Genomic DNA, 18215 nt, shown 5'->3' with positions numbered 1-18215 from the left:
TTTGAAGAGAAAAAAAAAAATAAAATCCAACATCTATATACATATATACACATCCATACATATAAATTTATCTATATATATATTATAAAGTTTAGTTGCATGGTGATGAGGAAGACGTGCAATCCACTTTGTAAAGAGTTATGAAAAATATTATAAATATATGTTATAATTATATTATCTACATAAGAATAGTATAATATATACATACACACAATAAATGGGGGTTTGACTTTGACTAAAATGAAATGTGGGTGTGTGTGTTTGTGGGCAAATTGAATATATATAATAATTTCGTCGTTCAAATTCAATATATATATATACTTTGATTGCATTTATTCATACCCTAATTATTATTATTATTAGTATAACTTTTAGTAGTAGGGTACATTTATTCTTACCCTATCTACTCACAATAATGCTTCTATTCTATTATTCATTAAACTTTCCATAGCGGTGAATTAAATCAAACTAATTAATACTACAATATATTACCTTTTAATTCTCTATAAATTCATTCATTAATCCACTTCTTTAACTATTTTAAGTTTTATTAAATCCTCATGTCGAAATAATATATAATGAGTATGATATTTGGGATATGATATATGAAAAATTGACCATCTAATGTAGTACAATCTTAATGAATCATTAAATTGTGTTCCTTTTATATTAAAAACTAAAATAGAGTTATATTATGATGAGTGTATGACAATTTGTATCTTAATATTTCTTTCATTTCCAATCTTTGTTCTTTTTTCTTTTTTTACTATGAATTCAACTATATATATATATATGGAGGATAAATTTCAACCATTACTCAACTATATAAAGCCCGTGCCAAAACCATAAAAGAGAGGAGAGGGGAAAGCGGTATCCGAGTTTGATAGAAAACTCATACATGAATTGAAAAAGACATGCATCCTCTTCTATGAATTACGTGAGTTTATCCTCTCTTTACTTTTCTTTGCTATATATTTTTTTGGTTTCTTTCATCATTTTTCTAGGTAGTAACTTATGACAGTTGATTCAATAAAGTGTAGTTAATTCTCTTTACTAACTAATAGTACTATACTATATCTACCATTACTCCCTTCTTCATTTATGAGTGTGATATGATATCCTCTTTGAGTTAACATTGGCCCAAAAACCTTTCACCCCAACAATAAATGAAAACAATACTGGGCCAGAAAGGCCCATCTCTCAGCATTCATACATTTTGGGAGCCAAATTAAAATTATTCGTTTTCTACAATTTTAGAAATTGTAATTATGTATATAATAACGTTTTAAAAAAGTTGTAAATATAAAAAAATTATATTAGTGATAGACTTTCTACTTATTGATAGACTCTTATGATTTACCTTGATAAATTATGCTGCAAACATAGACTCTTATAACTTACTATATTGCAAATATAACAAAATCTGTCAAAATTTATTAATGGTAGAAGTTTATCACTAAATCCTGGCTACTATATTAATAAAAATTCCAAAAGAAAAAAAAAAGAGAACATATCAATAATCTATCATCTATTTAGGTATCATTCTCAGAACAAGAGAAATATGATATCTTCGAGAACAATTGTACAAGTATCTTTCAACTTGAAACCTAGGATAAATTTACAAAAACAGACAAAAATATACAAATAAAATAGTTAATACGAGTTTGCTATACCTGTTTTTAGAAATGATTTTTTTAAAAAAAACACACACTAGAAATAGTCTATTTTCAAAATAATAAATTATCGTGTTTTTTTGTTTTTAGAAATTATGACTATACGATTCTTGTATTTTCAAATTCACAGTCAAACACAAATATTGAATTTTGAATCCAAATTTCAAAATTTTAAATTAGGACCAAACGTATTTTCGAATAAAAAATAATGTTTTATATTGAATTCTTTTTTTCTCAAAATAATTCTTGAATCACGAAACAAGCAAACTTTAGTTTTAAAGGTTTAATTTAAAAACAAGTATTTGACAATCACTCAAAAAAAGATTTTGAGGTATGTTTTAAACGATATTTATTAAAAAATAAATAAACAAAATTTCATTTTTGAAAAACACTTTTTTCTTATACAACCCAACTAGAAATTACAATTTAAAAAACTACTTCATACTCAATCTAAAGTTTCCTCTCTGTTATATTTATATTTAAAATGTTAAAAAAACGCCTTTGACTCCTAGAAATTTTCTTTTCTTTTCTTTTCTTAATTTAGTTAATAAATTTTAACTTTATAATTTAACATCTCTTCTATCAATTTCGTAATAAATTAGTTTTTTCCATGCAAAAAGTATCATTATTATACATGAATAATATTTTTCACATATAAGGATATTTTTATTTTTCTTCATATTGTATAGATTAAAGGATTGTGGACCAAATGACTTTAATCAACTACGCTCAAGTCAAATTAGAGATGGAGGTCAAACAAAGCCAAATAGGGAAGGATTAGATATGACTGTGTGTAGATAAAGTGTTAACTCTCTGTTATACACAAAAGATTGGTGGATTGTCCATTTATGTGAATTAGCCTTTGGCTTTACCACTGGTCTCTAAAACAATCCATGGAGAAGGCTAATCTATCATGTCTGCCATATTATACTTCTTCTCGTCATGATTAGTTCAAAGTTTCATTTCCCAAAGACACTAAAACCAATTTCCTTTCAACTTTTTCTTGATCACATCCTCAGAATCCAAACCAATTTACTTCTCTTACTTACTCCCTTGTTTTTCACTTTGGAGTTATTTGTATAGAACCCCTCCAAAAACAATGTCCCATATAGTTTTTGTCTCAATTTTTGAAATGGAAATTTTTTGCCTTGTTTACTAACATCTTCATCATCAACCAACATTAACAAAATAGCTTTTAATCTTTTTTTTTGCCCTCTTCTTCTTATTGATTTTCTTCTCTTCTCGACTTTTTATTTCACTTGTACTGCAGAGTTGTAGTTGGTTGTGTATTCACGGGAGAGGTTGTGGACTCACCGAAAAGGGATTTGAGAGGTCACCTTATCGTCGGATATGTGGAACTTTGTCTGAACATAGATTTGTTGATGGATTGATTTTTTCCACTAGCTAGATTTGTGGTTTATCTACGGGTTTTCCTCATAAAGTGGAGAGAGATAGAGAAAGAGAAGACCGACAAAGAGGAATTAGAGAATATTAGAACTAAGATCCTAATCCACTTGCAAAATGGCTCGTTTGGAAAATTTCACCCTGATATGATACAAGCCCAAAAGAAAAAAACTTTCATTTTAAAAGGTATGAAATATTTAGTTTTTGGCTCAACTCTCCCATATTTTTCTTAATGAAAAATGTTAAATCATCCTATATTTGGTGCTAAAGAAGGTTGAAAGTTAGTTTAGAAATGGGAAGATTTCATCTTGTCTTAAGCTTTTGGTTGGTGGAGATTCATTAGTATGAAGTGAACAAATGGTATTAGGCCCAGTAATTTATTAACCCTCTGGTTGATGGTAAGAACTACAAGTGTAACTAAGTTGGGTTGGTTGAGCCAATATGTTAGTCCAACAAAATAAAAGACCTAATTCTAACTTCTTAAAACAAACACAAATTGACCATAACCAACTAGAAAAACCAAAATCAATCAAATCTGTTAAAATCAAACCAACCATTGCAATAAGAAAGTGAACCAAACAACAATAATCAACCTATTGAAATTGAACCAAGGCCACTAGACCAAGTTGAGCTCGAGAAGTTTTGATGACTCAAGGTTTATATTAGAAAAAAGAGATCCTGATTATCTTATTTGCTCCAACAAACTAGCATGGTTCTATAATTAAAGCAATTTGGTCAACGTTTCCATGTCTACACCGTGTGTGTGAGATACAACACAACTTAAAGACTTAATCTAAAATCTGCAATTGTTTATAACTGTAAAAGAAAAGTCAAGACCTAATCTAGTAGGCAATGGCAACTAAAGATGCTTTTCAGATGAGGATACCCATTTGACCTCAACATATATCATTTTTTAAAGAACAAACATCAACACACCAGTATTATCATTTAAAATTACAGCTAAATATTCTTCTAAATGTGAGGCTAGATCAAACTTTATGGGCTTAAATTAAGATATTCGAACAATGATTACATTCAGTGTTTTTATAACCTCTACATGCTTATTAACAAAGTATTTGGATTGGTCAAACCTCAATCAAAAAGAATATCCAAACCCTATAGAACCCAATTAGCACAGAATGACAGATGTGTATATATATATACAACAGAACTCTGCAGCAGAAAGTTTCCACCTTACCAGCCTGTCTTGGCTTCATTTAAATGCAAGAGCTTGGCATTATTTAAGCTTCCTACAATACCTGCTTGCTCCTCATAACAAACAAAAACTTATAATATTTCTAAGCATGTCAAGTCAAACCCTTTCACTAATCACAATTCTGAATCAGCTACCCACTTTTCAAATCACTGTATTATTGTTTTAATTGTCTTCATGGTTGCTTTTCCAAGTGACAGAAATCAACCCACTAATGATTGAAACTAAAGACAATAAAGTAGAAGTTTTGACTATTTGTATCTTTCTTTTTTTAGTTAAACAATTATAAGGTAGGCGAAAGAATCATTCACATTTGAAATGATAATTGATGTCTTATCTACTAAACTATATTTAGATTGATATTTGCATCTTTCTTTTTAAGGAATATAATTATCCACCTATGGAGTATAGGCTAGCTAGCTATAGACAAATTAGTAGACAAACATGTCTGTATCTAAGGCCTCAGTGGAACTCCCCATTTTAGACATTTCTCAGCCTTTGTCTCCTTCTTCTCTTTCTTCACTAGCCGATGCTTGCAAAAAATGGGGGTTTTTCCACATCAAAAACCATGGGATCTCCAAAGAAATCTACGACAAACTCCATTCCTTCTCCAATGAGATTTTCAGCCTCCCTTTAGAAACCAAGCTCAAAATTGGCCCCCTCTCTTCCTTAAACACTTACACACCCCATTTCATAGCCTCCCCATTCTTTGAAACCCTCAGAGTCTCTGGTCCAAACTTCTTAGCCTCTGCTCAGAATTCAGCAGAATTCCTCTTTAACCAAAAGAGCTCTCACCAGTTCAGGTACACACTATTCACATCACAGCACATCCACATCCACTTCAGAATCACTATCTCTGTAATCTAGATCATTACTTCGTTTATCCTAACAATCTACTTTCATGTGGTTAAAGTGAGATATTGCAAGAATATGGAGAAAAAATGACAGAGCTATCAAGGAAAATTATAAAGAACGTACTGCTGAGCTTTGGTGAAGGTTTTGAGAAGAAATACCATGAACCCCATTTCAAGAATTGCCATGGATATCTGAGAATAAACAACTACACACCTCCGGAAACCTTGGAAGACGATGAAGAAGCAGAAGGACTTGGAATGCATACAGATATGAGCTGCGTGACCATTGTGTACCAAGATCAAACAGGTGGTCTGCAAGTGAAATCAAGCGAAGGGAAATGGGTTGACATAAACCCATGTGAAGAATCAGAAGCACTGGTGGTGAATATTGGCGACTTGCTTCAAGCTTGGAGCAACGACAGGCTGAGGTCGTCGGAGCACAGAGTGGTTTTGAGGCGGCCGGCGATCAATCGATTCTCGATTGCTTTCTTTTGGGGTTTTGAGGACGAGAAGGTGGTGTCAGCGCCAAAGGAGTTGGTCGGAGAGGGCGGTAAGAGGATGTATAAGCCATTTGTCTGCTCGGATTATTTGAAGTTCAGGGAGAATGATGAAAGAGGGAAATTTGAAAAGGTTGGTTTCACCGTGAGAGACTTTGCTGGGAAAATAATTAATAAATGAATTAATCACATTGTTTGTTTGTTTTTTTTTTTTTTTGTTTTTTTTATAAATATTTTTGCAAATTTCATTCCCAAATTTTAGAAATTCTTATAGACAGAAAAAAGAAAAATCAAAATCAAAATCCAATACATAGTTTTAATATTTTTATTAGTTTTAAAAATATCTCTTAATTTAATTATAATAAACTTTTTAAAGATTAATTAATGTTTTAATTATTTAACAAGTTATAAAATAAGAGTTAGCAAACTTTATTTTTTATTTGTTATATTTTTCAGATGAAAAAAATATTATTCATATTTTATATATTTTTTATAAAATAATTTAGCATAATTCAATTGTCATTATCTACATTTTAAATTAAAATTTCTCTCTCTCTCTCTCTAAATTTAGCCATACTTTTGATTTTTTTTTTTTTTTTTTATTTCGTTCAATCTTTTTTACAAAGAAGTTTTAGAAATGTTCTTGATAATATAATAAATAGTTTATTTATTTTATTTTATAAAGAAAATAAAAAGGGGTTTTCTTGTTATAAGGTTTTAACTCGAGTGAATGGTCGAACTATCAACTTTTAAAACAAAAAAATAAATGTACTGAATTATGTTTAATTGACATTGAACATCTTATTTGATAATCTTTTTCTTTCCAACTATTACGTTGGTTTTAAAATATCTCGACTATCAATAGACAAAATTAAGTACGAATAAAACAAGAATTTTTGAAAGTAATATTTCAAATTGAAATTAACTTTTATCATTTCTAAAAACAAATTGAAGGTTAATTCTTTTTATCAAAATTAGTTAAATAATAAGAAAAAATAGTTTTTCTTTAATATGTTTCCAAATGGAAAACTTTCCTAAATATAACAAACTACTAAAATATTTACGGACCGTGTTATAAAGTTAGCCATTTTTCAAATATTTCAGGTTTCCGTTCCATCTTTTTTTTTTCTGTCTGTGTAACCAAATATATTTCTTTGTATCGTGTTTTGCATGTCTTTCTTCATCTTTCTTTTTTTCATTTTTTTTTTCATTCACTTCATTAGCCATTTTTAGGTAACCAAATCTAAAAGATTAGTGTACAAAAATCTTGAAAAAATTAGTTAGATAATTAAATTAGGTAATCAAGACTAAAAGATTATGAATATAGAATATTGAAAAAAATCGTTTATACCAAATTGAAAAAAAATCGTATACGATCGTGTAGCCAAATCTAAACATCGTCTAATCCAATTAATTAAATAACTAAATTAAATGATAGAATTGAAAAAACAAATCTAAACGATCGTATACCAAACAATAGTCAAATTAAATAATCGTGTACTAAATCGTGTTACCAAATATATTTCGCCCATTGTTGACGGGGCATTTTTGGTATTTTACACGGTGGATCTCCGGACTTTTTCCATTTTTGGAATTGATCTATAATACTTTGCTGCTTTTTTATGTTTTTGAAAAGACCCCTTTCCAAATTTTATTAATAAAAATATTTCTAAAATTTATAAATAAAATGTTAATAACAACCTAAATTGCAAAAAAAAAAAAAAAAAAAAAGTCTATAGTTCCAACCATTTCACTTTATTATACTAAAATAGAACAAAGACTATTTTGCCATTTCAGTGTAAAGTGCAAAAAAAAATAGAGTGAATCGCTATATATAGCAAATTTTTTTTTATAAAATATAGAAAAAAAAATATTACATGAATTAGAGAGACTTTGATAATATATAAATTAAAACGATATTTTAATTTTAATTTTTTCAATAAGTGAATTTCGAGGGAAGAATATAGAAAGAGAAAAACTTCGTAGATCGATAGAAATCCTTTCAAACTATGCCCATCTCAGGTGCAACAAGAAAAGAAAGCCAGAATGGAAAAGCATTGATCCAAGAACAAGACGATAAATTGTAGACGACCCTATTACAACATCTCAAAACAGAATTAAACCCAACAATAATATTTAATCTAGCAATTAAATGAATACATTCAAAACATAAATCACACCACAAGATGTTATTCTTGTAAACATTGAGAACAAAATATTTGTGTGGGGAAAATAGATATGATTTTCTAAGACAAAAGGATTTGATTTCATTTCATTTCTTTCAATCACTTCCTTGTAAACCCTACCAATATAGCATACTTCCCCCTTGTCCATATACATTAATTTGTTAGACATTTTAAAGTCAAATCAATTATCAATGTACTTTTTTTTTTGATCATCGTAATTAACAAAAACATACAAATTAATATTAATAAGTCAATACGAACATAACTTAACTAACATATCACTTCACTCATTATTATCTTAAAAAAACGAATATTTTTTAATATAAAAATCAAACCATTACAATAATAACAACACAACATAATTTCTTGAACACAATAAAAAAAAAAAGTATTTACAAGTGCAACAACTAGGAAAGTACAAATTGTCATGTTTGTCTAAAAAAATTGGTATAAACCAATCCTTAATATATAGAGACACACCGACGTATATATAAATCATAGGTTTGAATCTTCTAATTTTCATATAAATTCATTAGTATCTCAATAACTTGAAAATTTACTTAACATTATTTTTACCGATCATTTGTTTGAATGGAGAAAAGAACAAATTAAATTATAGTGCGAGAACTAAGAGGTCTTAGGTTTAATTTTCACCCGTGTTTGTCCTAAAAAAATAATTTTAGAAAAATAAATTATGTTAATTCTATTTTGTAAAGTTTTGGTTGTTGTAAAGAAAAACAAAAGGTTTAGAATATAATATAATATAAGGTAGGAGTAAAATCTAATGGAAATTTAGGTTAGATTATGTTTTGTTGTAGTGGTTTGAAATTGGGAGCCACGTTGAGCAAATCCAATAAACCAATTTTCAAATAATAAAACTATAAAGCAATGGGAACATTTAGTCAACATCTAATGAATTATAAAACAAAATTACACAATTAATTAATGCCACTAATCAAAACTTTAATCATTTCCTTCCCTTTCCAATCAAATATAATCACCCAATCTACTATTTAATTTATTGCCTTCAATCATTCCTATAATTTAATGTAATATAATCAAACCCTTTCTTTTGACCCCTCCAAAATTCTCTTTTTGGGGTTTTTAAATATATATATATATTATAAAGATTAACAAAATTTAAAATGGAAAATGATATAATGTTAAAAAGTAATTCTAGTTATTTTCCTTTTCTTCCTTTAAGGTACCAGTAGTGTAGAATAGACAGGGAAGAAAAAAGTGGCCATGTTCTCAGTTGTTTTCCCTTTTTACATAACAGCAAGTTGTTGAGGTAAAGTAGTAAAAATGTAAAAACTAATTTAGCAGCACACACGACATGATTGAAACATGGTAACTTGATTGTGGGTAGCAATCAACAACATTAAATTATCAAATTTATGACTAAAAAGACTAACAAGTCAATCTTTATCAGTTGATCTTGAGCTTTGCCTAATCTGTAAGCTCCTAGCTAGGGGAGGACGTTAGAACTAGAATGTCAGCTTCTTTTCTTCTCTTAATTGGCATTTCTCTACTCATTTGTACTCTACTGACTTGCAGAAAATGCCTCACTGCATATTCCAAGCCTCAGCTCTTGTTGGCAACTTTCAAAAGTGCTAGTTTGATCATCCCAACTGATGCAGCTGCTATCCCTCGAAACTGAAACGAAATTGAACAGCGTAAATTATTGAGTATTGATGTAAGCATAGAAATGAACTCCTACTGCTAATCAGTCTTCATTCTAAATGACAATCAGTTCTATAACTAAGATATGAAGACAAACATATCAGCAATTCCCATATGGAGTCGACAGGAAGTCATTTTGAAATTTCAATAACGTAGCTGACTTGGATAAAATTTGTCAAATGTATAGCCTGGGCGCCAAGAACATTCTAGATAGAAGGAAAAACATATATTTTACCAGAGGATAGAGTAATATAAGCTTTACTTGTGCATAATTAAGGTCGAACATGACATTTCTCCATGGTTTGCTAGTAGGGATGTTAGTGGTTCACTTCGAGTCAGTTTTTCAGTTTTCTCGGCTTCAGTGTGCACTCCTAATTGCTATTAAGTCATTAAATGGCTATTGGAGAATTGCTTTTTTCAGTTTTTTTCCTATTGTGTGTGTGTGTGTGCAGATCAATTGGGATAAGAAATCTATGAAAAACAAATGTCAGAAACTCAGCTACAAACCTTAGATTTGAGGGTCAAGGAGAAAAAACCATTGTGGTCAGAAGATTGAACCGAATAGGCATCCAGTTGCAAATCGTTCAAAGCATCCACGACATCGACCAATATATATTCTCGATATGGACAGTGCATGTCAATGAGAACTTCATGCTCTTCCATGCTGACTTTCACATCTAGCTTATGTCCGACTTTGGGAAAATCATGCTTCAGCTTCAGGTCAGTTTCATCCATTTCACAGGCTTTTCTCTTGTTTGTCGAAGGTTTTAAGCTGCCTTCAATCTTCTCGTAGTCGTAGTTATCTGAAGTCTGCTCCACCATGTCAAGATATTTCCTTCTGAATCTTTCTTCATAATATAACGAATCCATGCAAGTTTCTAACTCCTGTACTCTTGCTTCAAGCATCTTCAGATATTTGATTGTATCGTTGAGTATCGATACTTTGTTGATCTGCTTAAAAGAATTAAAATTTCAGATAGAAGAAAATATGATTGAACCCAATTTTGAAACAATGTATATGCTGAGCAACTTGCAAATTCCATTTAAAATTCAAACAATTTTTAGAAAAAGTAGCTGGAAGTACCTCATTAAGTGAAGGTAACATCGACTTAAGGGCCATAAATTTTTCATTTTCTCTTAATTTGTCAAGTGTGGCATTTTTCGTGCAGGAATTGTTGTTACCCTGTTTCAAGATCGATCGTTCCACATCCTTGAGGCCTTTTAGAGAACCAGCTGACAATAATGGAACTGCAAACAAAATCTTCTTTAACATTCTTTGTTGCATGGGGGGCGTGTGTGTCTCAGCCATTACTTTCTTCCAAGGTGTGAAATTGGACCTGTTTGAGAAATTATGGAGAAGGGGACTTCCAACCAATTGGGTTGAACTTCCCAAAATGGTGAAGATAGTTCTCTTGTAGTGCATGTCTTCGTCAGAACTGGGATCTAAGGAACCTGATTGAGTTTGATTCGGGTTTTGAAGTTCTTTCAAAGGTAAATTGTTGGCATCTTTCAATCTTGGAGAAGATGAGACTTTATCCTGATTTGCCAAAGCTTCAGAAATACAGTCACTAGGATTCATGGAATCTTGAAAACCGTAGCTGAAGTCATCATCCAGAAACTGCAAACTCTGGAAACGAGAAGCCCCTCCCTCGACACCTTCAAGTCTTAAAGAATCTTCCATTTGGTGATATTGTTCACAACCATTTGAAAAGTCATCGAGAGAATCAATGCCAAACTCATTGTTTTTCCTTTGAATCCCATTTACGGACTTCCCGTCAAATTTCACGGCTGTTGAGCAGTAGAGATTCTCCATTGCCAAAAATTCAACAATCTCATTGTCAGATTTGGCAGTCATTGGTTCTTTACCATTATCATCTTTATAAGCAGCGGAAGAAGGTTTCTTAGAGCATATTGGCTTTGAGAACTTCAGTAAAAAATCTTTGACGTGTTGAAGAAGACAAGGATCCTCCGCAACCTTGAAAAGACAACATGAAACAGGAAACACGGTCCGCAAACATATGAGGCCAATTCATAACTGAAAAAAAGTGTGTAACGTATGCTTCTTTATGGATATTACCTGCTCAGTTACACCTAGTTCTATAACACCGCCAAGGTAAGGAAAGCAAACCACGGTCTACAATACAAAAACAATTTAAAGATCAGGTCTATCAGCCTTGAAATTAGAATTGTAAAAGCAGTCCATTCTAAGTGCTTTATATGATTCATGTCGCCAATAACTGAACTCGGTTTCTCATAATAGTATCTTAAATACTCATTTTCTTCTTCATCATATTGTGAAGAAGAAAACAAGGTTCTTAAATGAAGAGCATTTGTTTGACTTGTTTGATAAGGCCAGAGAAACACTAATAGTACACTGTACAATCACATCTACCAAAAGAATTATTTCATCAGCATGAGGTAAACAACATTTTTTGGTTTTATCACGAGAGGTTTCTTTTAAGGTGAACTGTTAAAAGATTTTTCGTTTTTTCTCTATCATCATAATTATCAATAGATGATGTTTTACAAGGATAATAATACCTGAATTGAAGCACTCTGAAAGTAGTTGATCAACCACGTCCAAAGTAATAAGAACCCCAATGAAAAAGAAAAAGAAGAAAAAGTCAAATTTTCTCACCGATAAGACCTTAAGGAACTTGAAATAGGCATCAAACTATTCAAAATCAAATTATTGATCTTTTCCCATTCCACCAAAAGAAGGCCAACCTTTGCAAGCAAGGAGCGGGAGAATACACTACTCTCTGCATATTGAGCATTGCATAACCAGATAGTTCGATCATCAGCTAACGCTCTTCCAGGCAACCTAAGCATGATGGATGGTTAGTGCTCAGAATCTCACAAGTTAAACAACAAAAATGAAGGGTTAAATATTAGTATGGATCAGAAGGAATACCCTTGGCCTTGATTGAAGAAAAAGGACATGCAAACCAAGTAATACCATTCTGCATCAGATAGATCTTCAGGAGACAAAGAGGCAGGAGGCTTCTTCGTTCGTTGTTCACTTTCACCTTCTAAGAGAGATCTGTAGAGCTCTCTCAACTGTTCACTTCTGTGTAAGCCCATATTATCCACGTGGACATCCTCAGCTTGAACTGTTTTCCTCGTCTTGATGTCTCCATTGTAGTAGCCATCACACCATTCCAGCACCCTAAAGTACAAAACCAAATCTTTTCTTTACAGTCCAACAACTACAATATCATCACCGAGCAAACAACCGAATCAGAGAGCAAGCAGCACAGAGAGACAAACTGTGAAGTTGCAAGCAACTACATTATCATCCCTCACCCCTTCCTAGGTCGACGAGAGATATTTCAACACTTCTCTTTCCGTAATTAAGGTATCAAGGGTCCCAACCCTTGCATTACGATCATGGCTCGCTTCTAACCCCACTAACCTCCCAGAGCCTTCGCCATCTGGGTCGTGTTTTCAAAGAAAGAAGAAGAAGAAGAAGTGCTGGAAATACAGATTTTGGGGGATACCTCGAAACAACCAAGCTCAAATCACCTGGGTAGCTGGGAATGTACATGTTATTTTGGATAAAACTCGGATTTTGAGCTCCTCAAAAGTATTCGGATGCTCAGTAAAGCTATGAACTGGAAGTTCAGAAAAGTTGAGGTTAAAAGAAAGAGAAGACTTAAATCAGATCATAGTGAGTCTAGTTTACGATCAATAACCAACTTCATTTTGTTAGATTGTTGCCAAAGACAAACCCCACAAATTTAAGCAATCAAAATCACAGTACCAAATTGGATTTTCAACGCCCATCTGGTGAATTGAGCTGCAAATACAAATCCCCATCTCAAGAAAAACAAAAGTTACACAAGAAAAAAAGAAACCCAGATAGAATACAACCCAAGAATGAAGAACAATGGCACCAAGACCTGATCAAAAAAGAAAAATCCATACCCATGTTGCCTAGTCGATGGTGACCAGAAAATCGCATAGCTCCATTGGATGCTCTTGACAGCAACAGCAAGCTGCTTTCTGAGAAACCCAGGTTCGCTGTCACAGTTTTCAAGTCCATTAGCCATATTTTTGTTTCCGGAAAAACAAAGAGACGAAGAAAAGATAATGAAAATCGAAAACCCACCAAGCCATTAGCCATAAGGGGCTTAAGATTTAGGTTCAAACGCCACAGAATGGCAAAACCCAAAAGCCCTTTAAGGCTTTAGCCGTGCGAAACAGAGCAGCAGCAGCTTTCTGAACAGAAAAGTAATATACTGGAAAAAGTGGAAACCATCTTCTCAGCTGCAAACCCTTTTTCAATTTCGGGTCTTAAAAGTTAAGAGTTAATCGATTAGTTTATGATTACTTTATGAGAAATCTGATGGTGGGGCTGACAAATACTAATTTGGGGTTCACCTTTTTGACTCACACTTTTAGAGAAGAAGAACTTCAGAAATGAAATCAAATGGAAAAATAGAAAACTTTTCATAATTTAAGCTTGTTCGCTTCATAAACGAATCGTTCTGAAATCAGGGTATTGTCAAATATCATAAATTCTTTGCTAAAATGCCACCCGACAGAGACCCTCAATGTTTTTTGCCGAGTTAAGTCGTTTTCATCTGATATAGTGAAAAGGTGGAATTATAAGTTTAGAATTTAGATTTCTAAGGTTCTTTGATAATAAAAAGATTGGGTTGGAAGACTTTTTGGATCCATTCGATCTTCGGTTACTTTTTAAAATACATACATATGTATATATATTATACTACACTCATTGTGCGCAATATCACCTCCTCTCGCCGTCTGTGGGGATCGAACCCACGACCACGTGGTTAAAAGCCACGCGCTCTACCACTGAGCTAAGACGGCTGGATGTTTCGTGTTTGAAATTTACAATTATCTCAAATAAACATAAAGTAAAAAGGTCATATCATATAATTAGGAAGTTTGTGAAGAAATTAAAAGGCATGTGATATTTTTGTGTATAGTTGAATTAGAAAGGTAAATCTTATAATTTCCATGTGATTTATTCCAAAACTACGTGAAAAAAAATTAAAAAAAAAAGTAAGGGAAAATTAAACGCCGTCTGTGGGGATCGAACCCACGACCACGTGGTTAAAAGCCACGCGCTCTACCACTGAGCTAAGACGGCTAGATGACAAGCAAGTGATTGTGTACTTACATTTTCTATACACAATTTTGAGCATAACTCTTATTCCACAGTTTTGTGTTTCATAGAGGTTCATGAATTGATATAACATCATTTGTTGTCCCTACCATCAACATTTTTTTCCCTTGACCAAACAAAATTATCATATGAATTATTACCTCACAATAAAAACAAAAAAGAAAAAAAAGACATTTTTTATTACTTAAAAGCTAATACGACTAAAATATAAAACAATCATGTTTTTAATTTGTCCTTATATAAGAAGGATCTTTCTTTACACGTGCGAGTGTCCAAGCCAACTTAAGTGCACCTATTATATATTATGTAATAACTCGTCCAACTTTACAACATTTTGATATAAAAAAATCTATATAGTAATCCTTTAATCTAAAGTAGGTGACATGCATGGATTAAATCTATGACATCTTAGACCTTTATCAAGGTTATGCTCCCTATTTACCACTAGAACAATCCATTATAGTTTTATGAAAGAGTAAAAGGATTTTAACGATACAAAACTACCAAACTTGAAACATGACCAAGTTTATAGTTTAACCAAATAAAGTTGAAAACAACTCATAATATTTAGTTTGGTAAGAACATTTGTGAGAATATCAATGTCACGTCATTGAAATTTTATTTGATGTAGTAATTGCTAACTTGTTAAAACATTATACATCAAATTTCCAAGTTGGAACTCAATTAATATCTCTACATGATTTGTGTGTATCTGGAAGGAAGGAAGGAGGGCATCGAAATCTTGGGTTGAATTTTTGGCAAAAGCAACCAAACCAAACTGAACCGAAAAGTATGTATCGGTATAGTTAGACGCTCTTCAAACAAGGGAGAACTTGTCTAGTGCTGTCGACCGTGTAACATCCGATCTCATGGACACCGAAAGGCTACCTTCAAATTTCAAACGGATTGTTATTTGAAATAAAAATCTTTACATTAAGGTTTCTCTTCCAGAAGACAATTATTTGAAGGGCATGATCGTGCTTTCCTTTCTCTGTAGTCATATGCTGAAGAGAGTACAAGACGATCATTACATTTTGCTTCTCAATTCTCTTGATGTGAAGAACATGCCTTTATACAAATAAATTGAAGCAAGCTCATTAACAAGGCCTCGTTATTATACTTGTTTATGCTTGGATCTACAGCACAGGGCAAAAGTAACTTAATGGGTTATATTAGAAACTGTAGGCACGAATGCCATGGCTTAAGTATAAAGAAAGGCGAACCTCGAGAAGTAACTCTACTGACTCTTCTTCAGCTTAGAACGGGAAGATGATGAAGACCGATTATCGTAATTGGATGATCGAATGATGAAAAGAAGTGTTTCTACGAGCATGCCAAAAACTAGTCCAAGGATACCTCCAGCGGCACTCTGAGAAACAAAATTGTTTGCCCAATAAATGACAGTACTAAGAGAATCAGAAATTAATGAGATTGCTCAAAAGTTAAACAGATATCGAGTAAATACCATGATTGGATCATGCCTAAACAATGCTCGGAATAAAGCATACCCAAGAAGATAGCCAGTAAACATTATCAACACGACATGTAAACCTGCAACAAAATCATGAATGGTGTTAATTCTTTTTGTTCTGAAGGCAACAGCAAACAAGAAATAACCATATGACATGGGAGATTCCAAAGGTTCAAAAAGAAGTCCAAGAATTGCAAGAGTTCAAGTAAAACGTTCATTGGAGGTATCAATTCAAGCAATCTTGTAATACCCATATAGAAAACTAACAAAAAAATTCACCTAATGAAGATTTCATAGATGATAAGTTTCTCTCCTGTTAATATGACAAGGCCATATTATTTCATAGAACTGCATAAAATTTTATCTTATACATAAAATGCACCCATATTTAAACATATCATAAAAAGGAATATCAATATATGTTGGTAATGTAAAACGACAGATTGCATACATACCGAATCCGAGCTGATCCTTGTAGGAAGAGAAAGGCTCATCAATTGGTTTCTTAGGTGCAATATCTTTCACCAGTTCCTGATAGGCCTTCCTCTCTGCTACATCTGCAAGCTTCTTCAGTCTAGCCTTTAACTCCTCACTCTGTATACACGTATCTTTAAGTTAACCCCACAAGAAAATTTATATATATTTAAAACCAAAAGTTCTGAAATCTAGAAGTTTTCATATTTCAGTATATAAAGTTCAATGTGGCTTCCCAGAAACGTGGTTCAAAGACTCAAACTACTGAAAAGAGCAAGGGCCAAACATATCCAGATTGAAGGGATCCAATGACAATGATATCATGGGCATGATATGCTGTTTCTTAAAGAACTTATACAATTTGTGTGCTCTGAGTTTAGTTCATATCCATGTCAAGATCCTTGGAGTTAATGCACTAGTTTGAGCCTAGTTCAAGAACACATCAAGCAAGGTAACCTCTTTTGCGTTGATTATACCCCAATTTCAGAAATTTCAAAGAACCTCACTATTAATTTGGATTTGGATTTCCGTTCTCCAGTTTTGCAATCAAATCATCACCCCGACTAATAAAACCATCAACCTAGAATTTGCTAATACACAAAACTTCAAATAGAACTAAATGAACAGGACCCAAAATTAAATTCCTATACATACCTTCTCCCTGGGTTTAGGGCTTGTAAAGACGAACTCTGATCCAGCCAAAAGACGGAGCAAGTCCGGCCGTGTGGACGATTCCGTAGCAAACCAGATAGCTCTCAGCAGCTTATACGGAATGTTGCGTTGTGAAGCGAGATCTGAAGCAATCTGCCGGAGTTCATCAGAAAGTTGTGAATCTATGGACGCCGAGGTGAGAAAGGAGCGAATTGCTTCGGTGTGAGAGAGAACAAGACCTGACGGAAGTCCGTGGTCGTTGATCATCGTAGAAAGGGGTCGTGCAGTTTGAGAGTAGCGATATCGTTGGCGCCCGACGAGACCGGTGGAAGACGACCGCGCGCTCAAGGCAACTAAAAAAGGAGTTCAAGCGGGGAAGTTTTTTATTTGTCCGCACGAATCAAACGAACAAGCTAGTGTCCTTGCACCATAGCTTAACTTGGGCCGCCACATTATGGACCATTACACCACACTCCCTTCTACCAAAAGAGATGGCTTTTCTTATTGACACGCAAACTTTGAGTCGGATGATATGTTTCTCGTACCAAACCAAACATATCTCAATTGATATAAGTTTGTTATCAATGTAAAAAGCTATCAAACGGTGCTATCAAGCTCTTTTTGTAACCATTTGGATTTTATTTTAGCTTTCTAGAGTTAAACTTAAAAACACTATTTTCGATTTCAACTCAACTTTTTTTCTTTTTAAAGCAAAGGTTGATACAAACCAACCACTGATTAAAAAGCTTACCTCAAAAAGATCGATGGAGAGAAAGTACTACTTCGAGAAAAATATCTTTCTCGAAAACCTATTTTCTAATTTCTTGTTTTGTTGTTTTTTAATTAAAAACACTACTCGACCTTTAGTTTACTATTCAATTGATTACTTAACTAATTTTTTTGTTTTGTAAAATAATTAAACTGATTAACACGTATACTATTTTGTCAAGAAAC

At 32.6% G+C, this 18215-nt stretch overlaps 3 protein-coding genes and 2 non-coding genes across 15 annotated transcripts; 1 reads left to right on the top strand and 4 right to left on the bottom strand.

Moving 5' to 3' along the window:
* Nucleotides 1-2426: 2426 nt before the first annotated feature.
* Nucleotides 2427-5948, top strand: LOC103497717 (gibberellin 20-oxidase-like protein). The gene is made up of 2 exons (XM_008460009.3): nucleotides 2427-5093; nucleotides 5204-5948. Exons 1-2 carry the CDS (start codon nucleotides 4735-4737, stop codon nucleotides 5820-5822), a joined length of 978 nt encoding a protein of 325 aa, XP_008458231.1. The 5' UTR covers nucleotides 2427-4734; the 3' UTR covers nucleotides 5823-5948.
* Nucleotides 5949-9164: 3216 nt separating this feature from the next.
* Nucleotides 9165-14069, bottom strand: LOC103497716 (transcription factor EGL1-like). Of its 8 annotated transcripts, none has more exons than XM_051091968.1 (10): nucleotides 13622-13977; nucleotides 13438-13533; nucleotides 13274-13309; nucleotides 12425-12679; nucleotides 12238-12334; nucleotides 12052-12066; nucleotides 11588-11644; nucleotides 10595-11485; nucleotides 10018-10461; nucleotides 9165-9483 (listed from the first exon to the last, which is right to left on the bottom strand). In XM_051091968.1, exons 1-10 carry the CDS (start codon nucleotides 13627-13629, stop codon nucleotides 9412-9414), a joined length of 1971 nt encoding a protein of 656 aa, XP_050947925.1. In that variant the 5' UTR covers nucleotides 13630-13977; the 3' UTR covers nucleotides 9165-9411. The 8 variants fall into 8 exon arrangements, with proteins under 8 accessions (XP_050947925.1, XP_050947930.1, XP_008458230.2 ...); XM_051091973.1 differs by lacking the exon at nucleotides 13622-13977 and adding an exon at nucleotides 13011-13124 and having other exon boundaries at nucleotides 13438-13524; XM_008460008.3 differs by lacking the exon at nucleotides 13274-13309 and having other exon boundaries at nucleotides 13622-13973.
* A 205-nt stretch (nucleotides 14070-14274) lies between these two features.
* On the bottom strand, nucleotides 14275-14346 carry TRNAK-UUU (transfer RNA lysine (anticodon UUU)). Its single transcript has one exon. It is a non-coding gene; the product is annotated as a tRNA-Lys (tRNA).
* A 211-nt stretch (nucleotides 14347-14557) lies between these two features.
* TRNAK-UUU (transfer RNA lysine (anticodon UUU)) lies at nucleotides 14558-14629 on the bottom strand. Its single transcript has one exon. It is a non-coding gene; the product is annotated as a tRNA-Lys (tRNA).
* Nucleotides 14630-15249: 620 nt separating this feature from the next.
* Nucleotides 15250-17830, bottom strand: LOC103497719 (uncharacterized). Of its 4 annotated transcripts, none has more exons than XM_008460015.3 (5): nucleotides 17265-17783; nucleotides 16592-16730; nucleotides 16131-16216; nucleotides 15889-16034; nucleotides 15250-15733 (listed from the first exon to the last, which is right to left on the bottom strand). In XM_008460015.3, the coding sequence occupies exons 1-4, from the start codon at nucleotides 17526-17528 to the stop codon at nucleotides 15903-15905; spliced, it is 621 nt and encodes a 206-aa protein (XP_008458237.1). In that variant the 5' UTR covers nucleotides 17529-17783; the 3' UTR covers nucleotides 15250-15733; nucleotides 15889-15902. The 4 variants fall into 4 exon arrangements, with proteins under 4 accessions (XP_008458237.1, XP_008458236.1, XP_008458238.1 ...); XM_008460014.3 differs by having other exon boundaries at nucleotides 15250-15801; nucleotides 17265-17767; XM_008460016.3 differs by having other exon boundaries at nucleotides 15250-15669; nucleotides 17265-17727.
* Nucleotides 17831-18215: the final 385 nt, after the last annotated feature.

Source organism: Cucumis melo, chromosome 11 (assembly GCF_025177605.1).
Source record: "Cucumis melo cultivar AY chromosome 11, USDA_Cmelo_AY_1.0, whole genome shotgun sequence".
Lineage (NCBI taxonomy): Eukaryota > Viridiplantae > Streptophyta > Magnoliopsida > Cucurbitales > Cucurbitaceae > Cucumis > Cucumis melo.
Note: the sequence above shows the minus strand (reverse complement) of the source record. Positions and strands in the feature narration are given on the sequence as shown.

Coding starts and splice junctions, on each gene's coding strand:
- LOC103497717 (XM_008460009.3), top strand. CDS start 4,735: ATGTCTGTATCTAAGGCCTCAGTGGAACTCCCCATTTTAGACATTTCT. Junction 5,094..5,203: donor AAGAGCTCTCACCAGTTCAG/GTACACACTATT, acceptor ATGTGGTTAAAG/TGAGATATTGCAAGAATATG.
- LOC103497716 (XM_051091968.1), bottom strand. Junction 12,680..13,273: donor GGCGTTGAAAATCCAATTTG/GTACTGTGATTT, acceptor TTTGTACTTTAG/GGTGCTGGAATGGTGTGATG. Junction 10,462..10,594: donor TGTTACCTTCACTTAATGAG/GTACTTCCAGCT, acceptor TCTTTTAAGCAG/ATCAACAAAGTATCGATACT.
- LOC103497719 (XM_051091967.1), bottom strand. CDS start 17,528: ATGATCAACGACCACGGACTTCCGTCAGGTCTTGTTCTCTCTCACACC. Junction 16,731..17,264: donor GCCCTAAACCCAGGGAGAAG/GTATGTATAGGA, acceptor ACGTGTATACAG/AGTGAGGAGTTAAAGGCTAG. Junction 16,217..16,591: donor CAAGGATCAGCTCGGATTCG/GTATGTATGCAA, acceptor ATTTTGTTGCAG/GTTTACATGTCGTGTTGATA.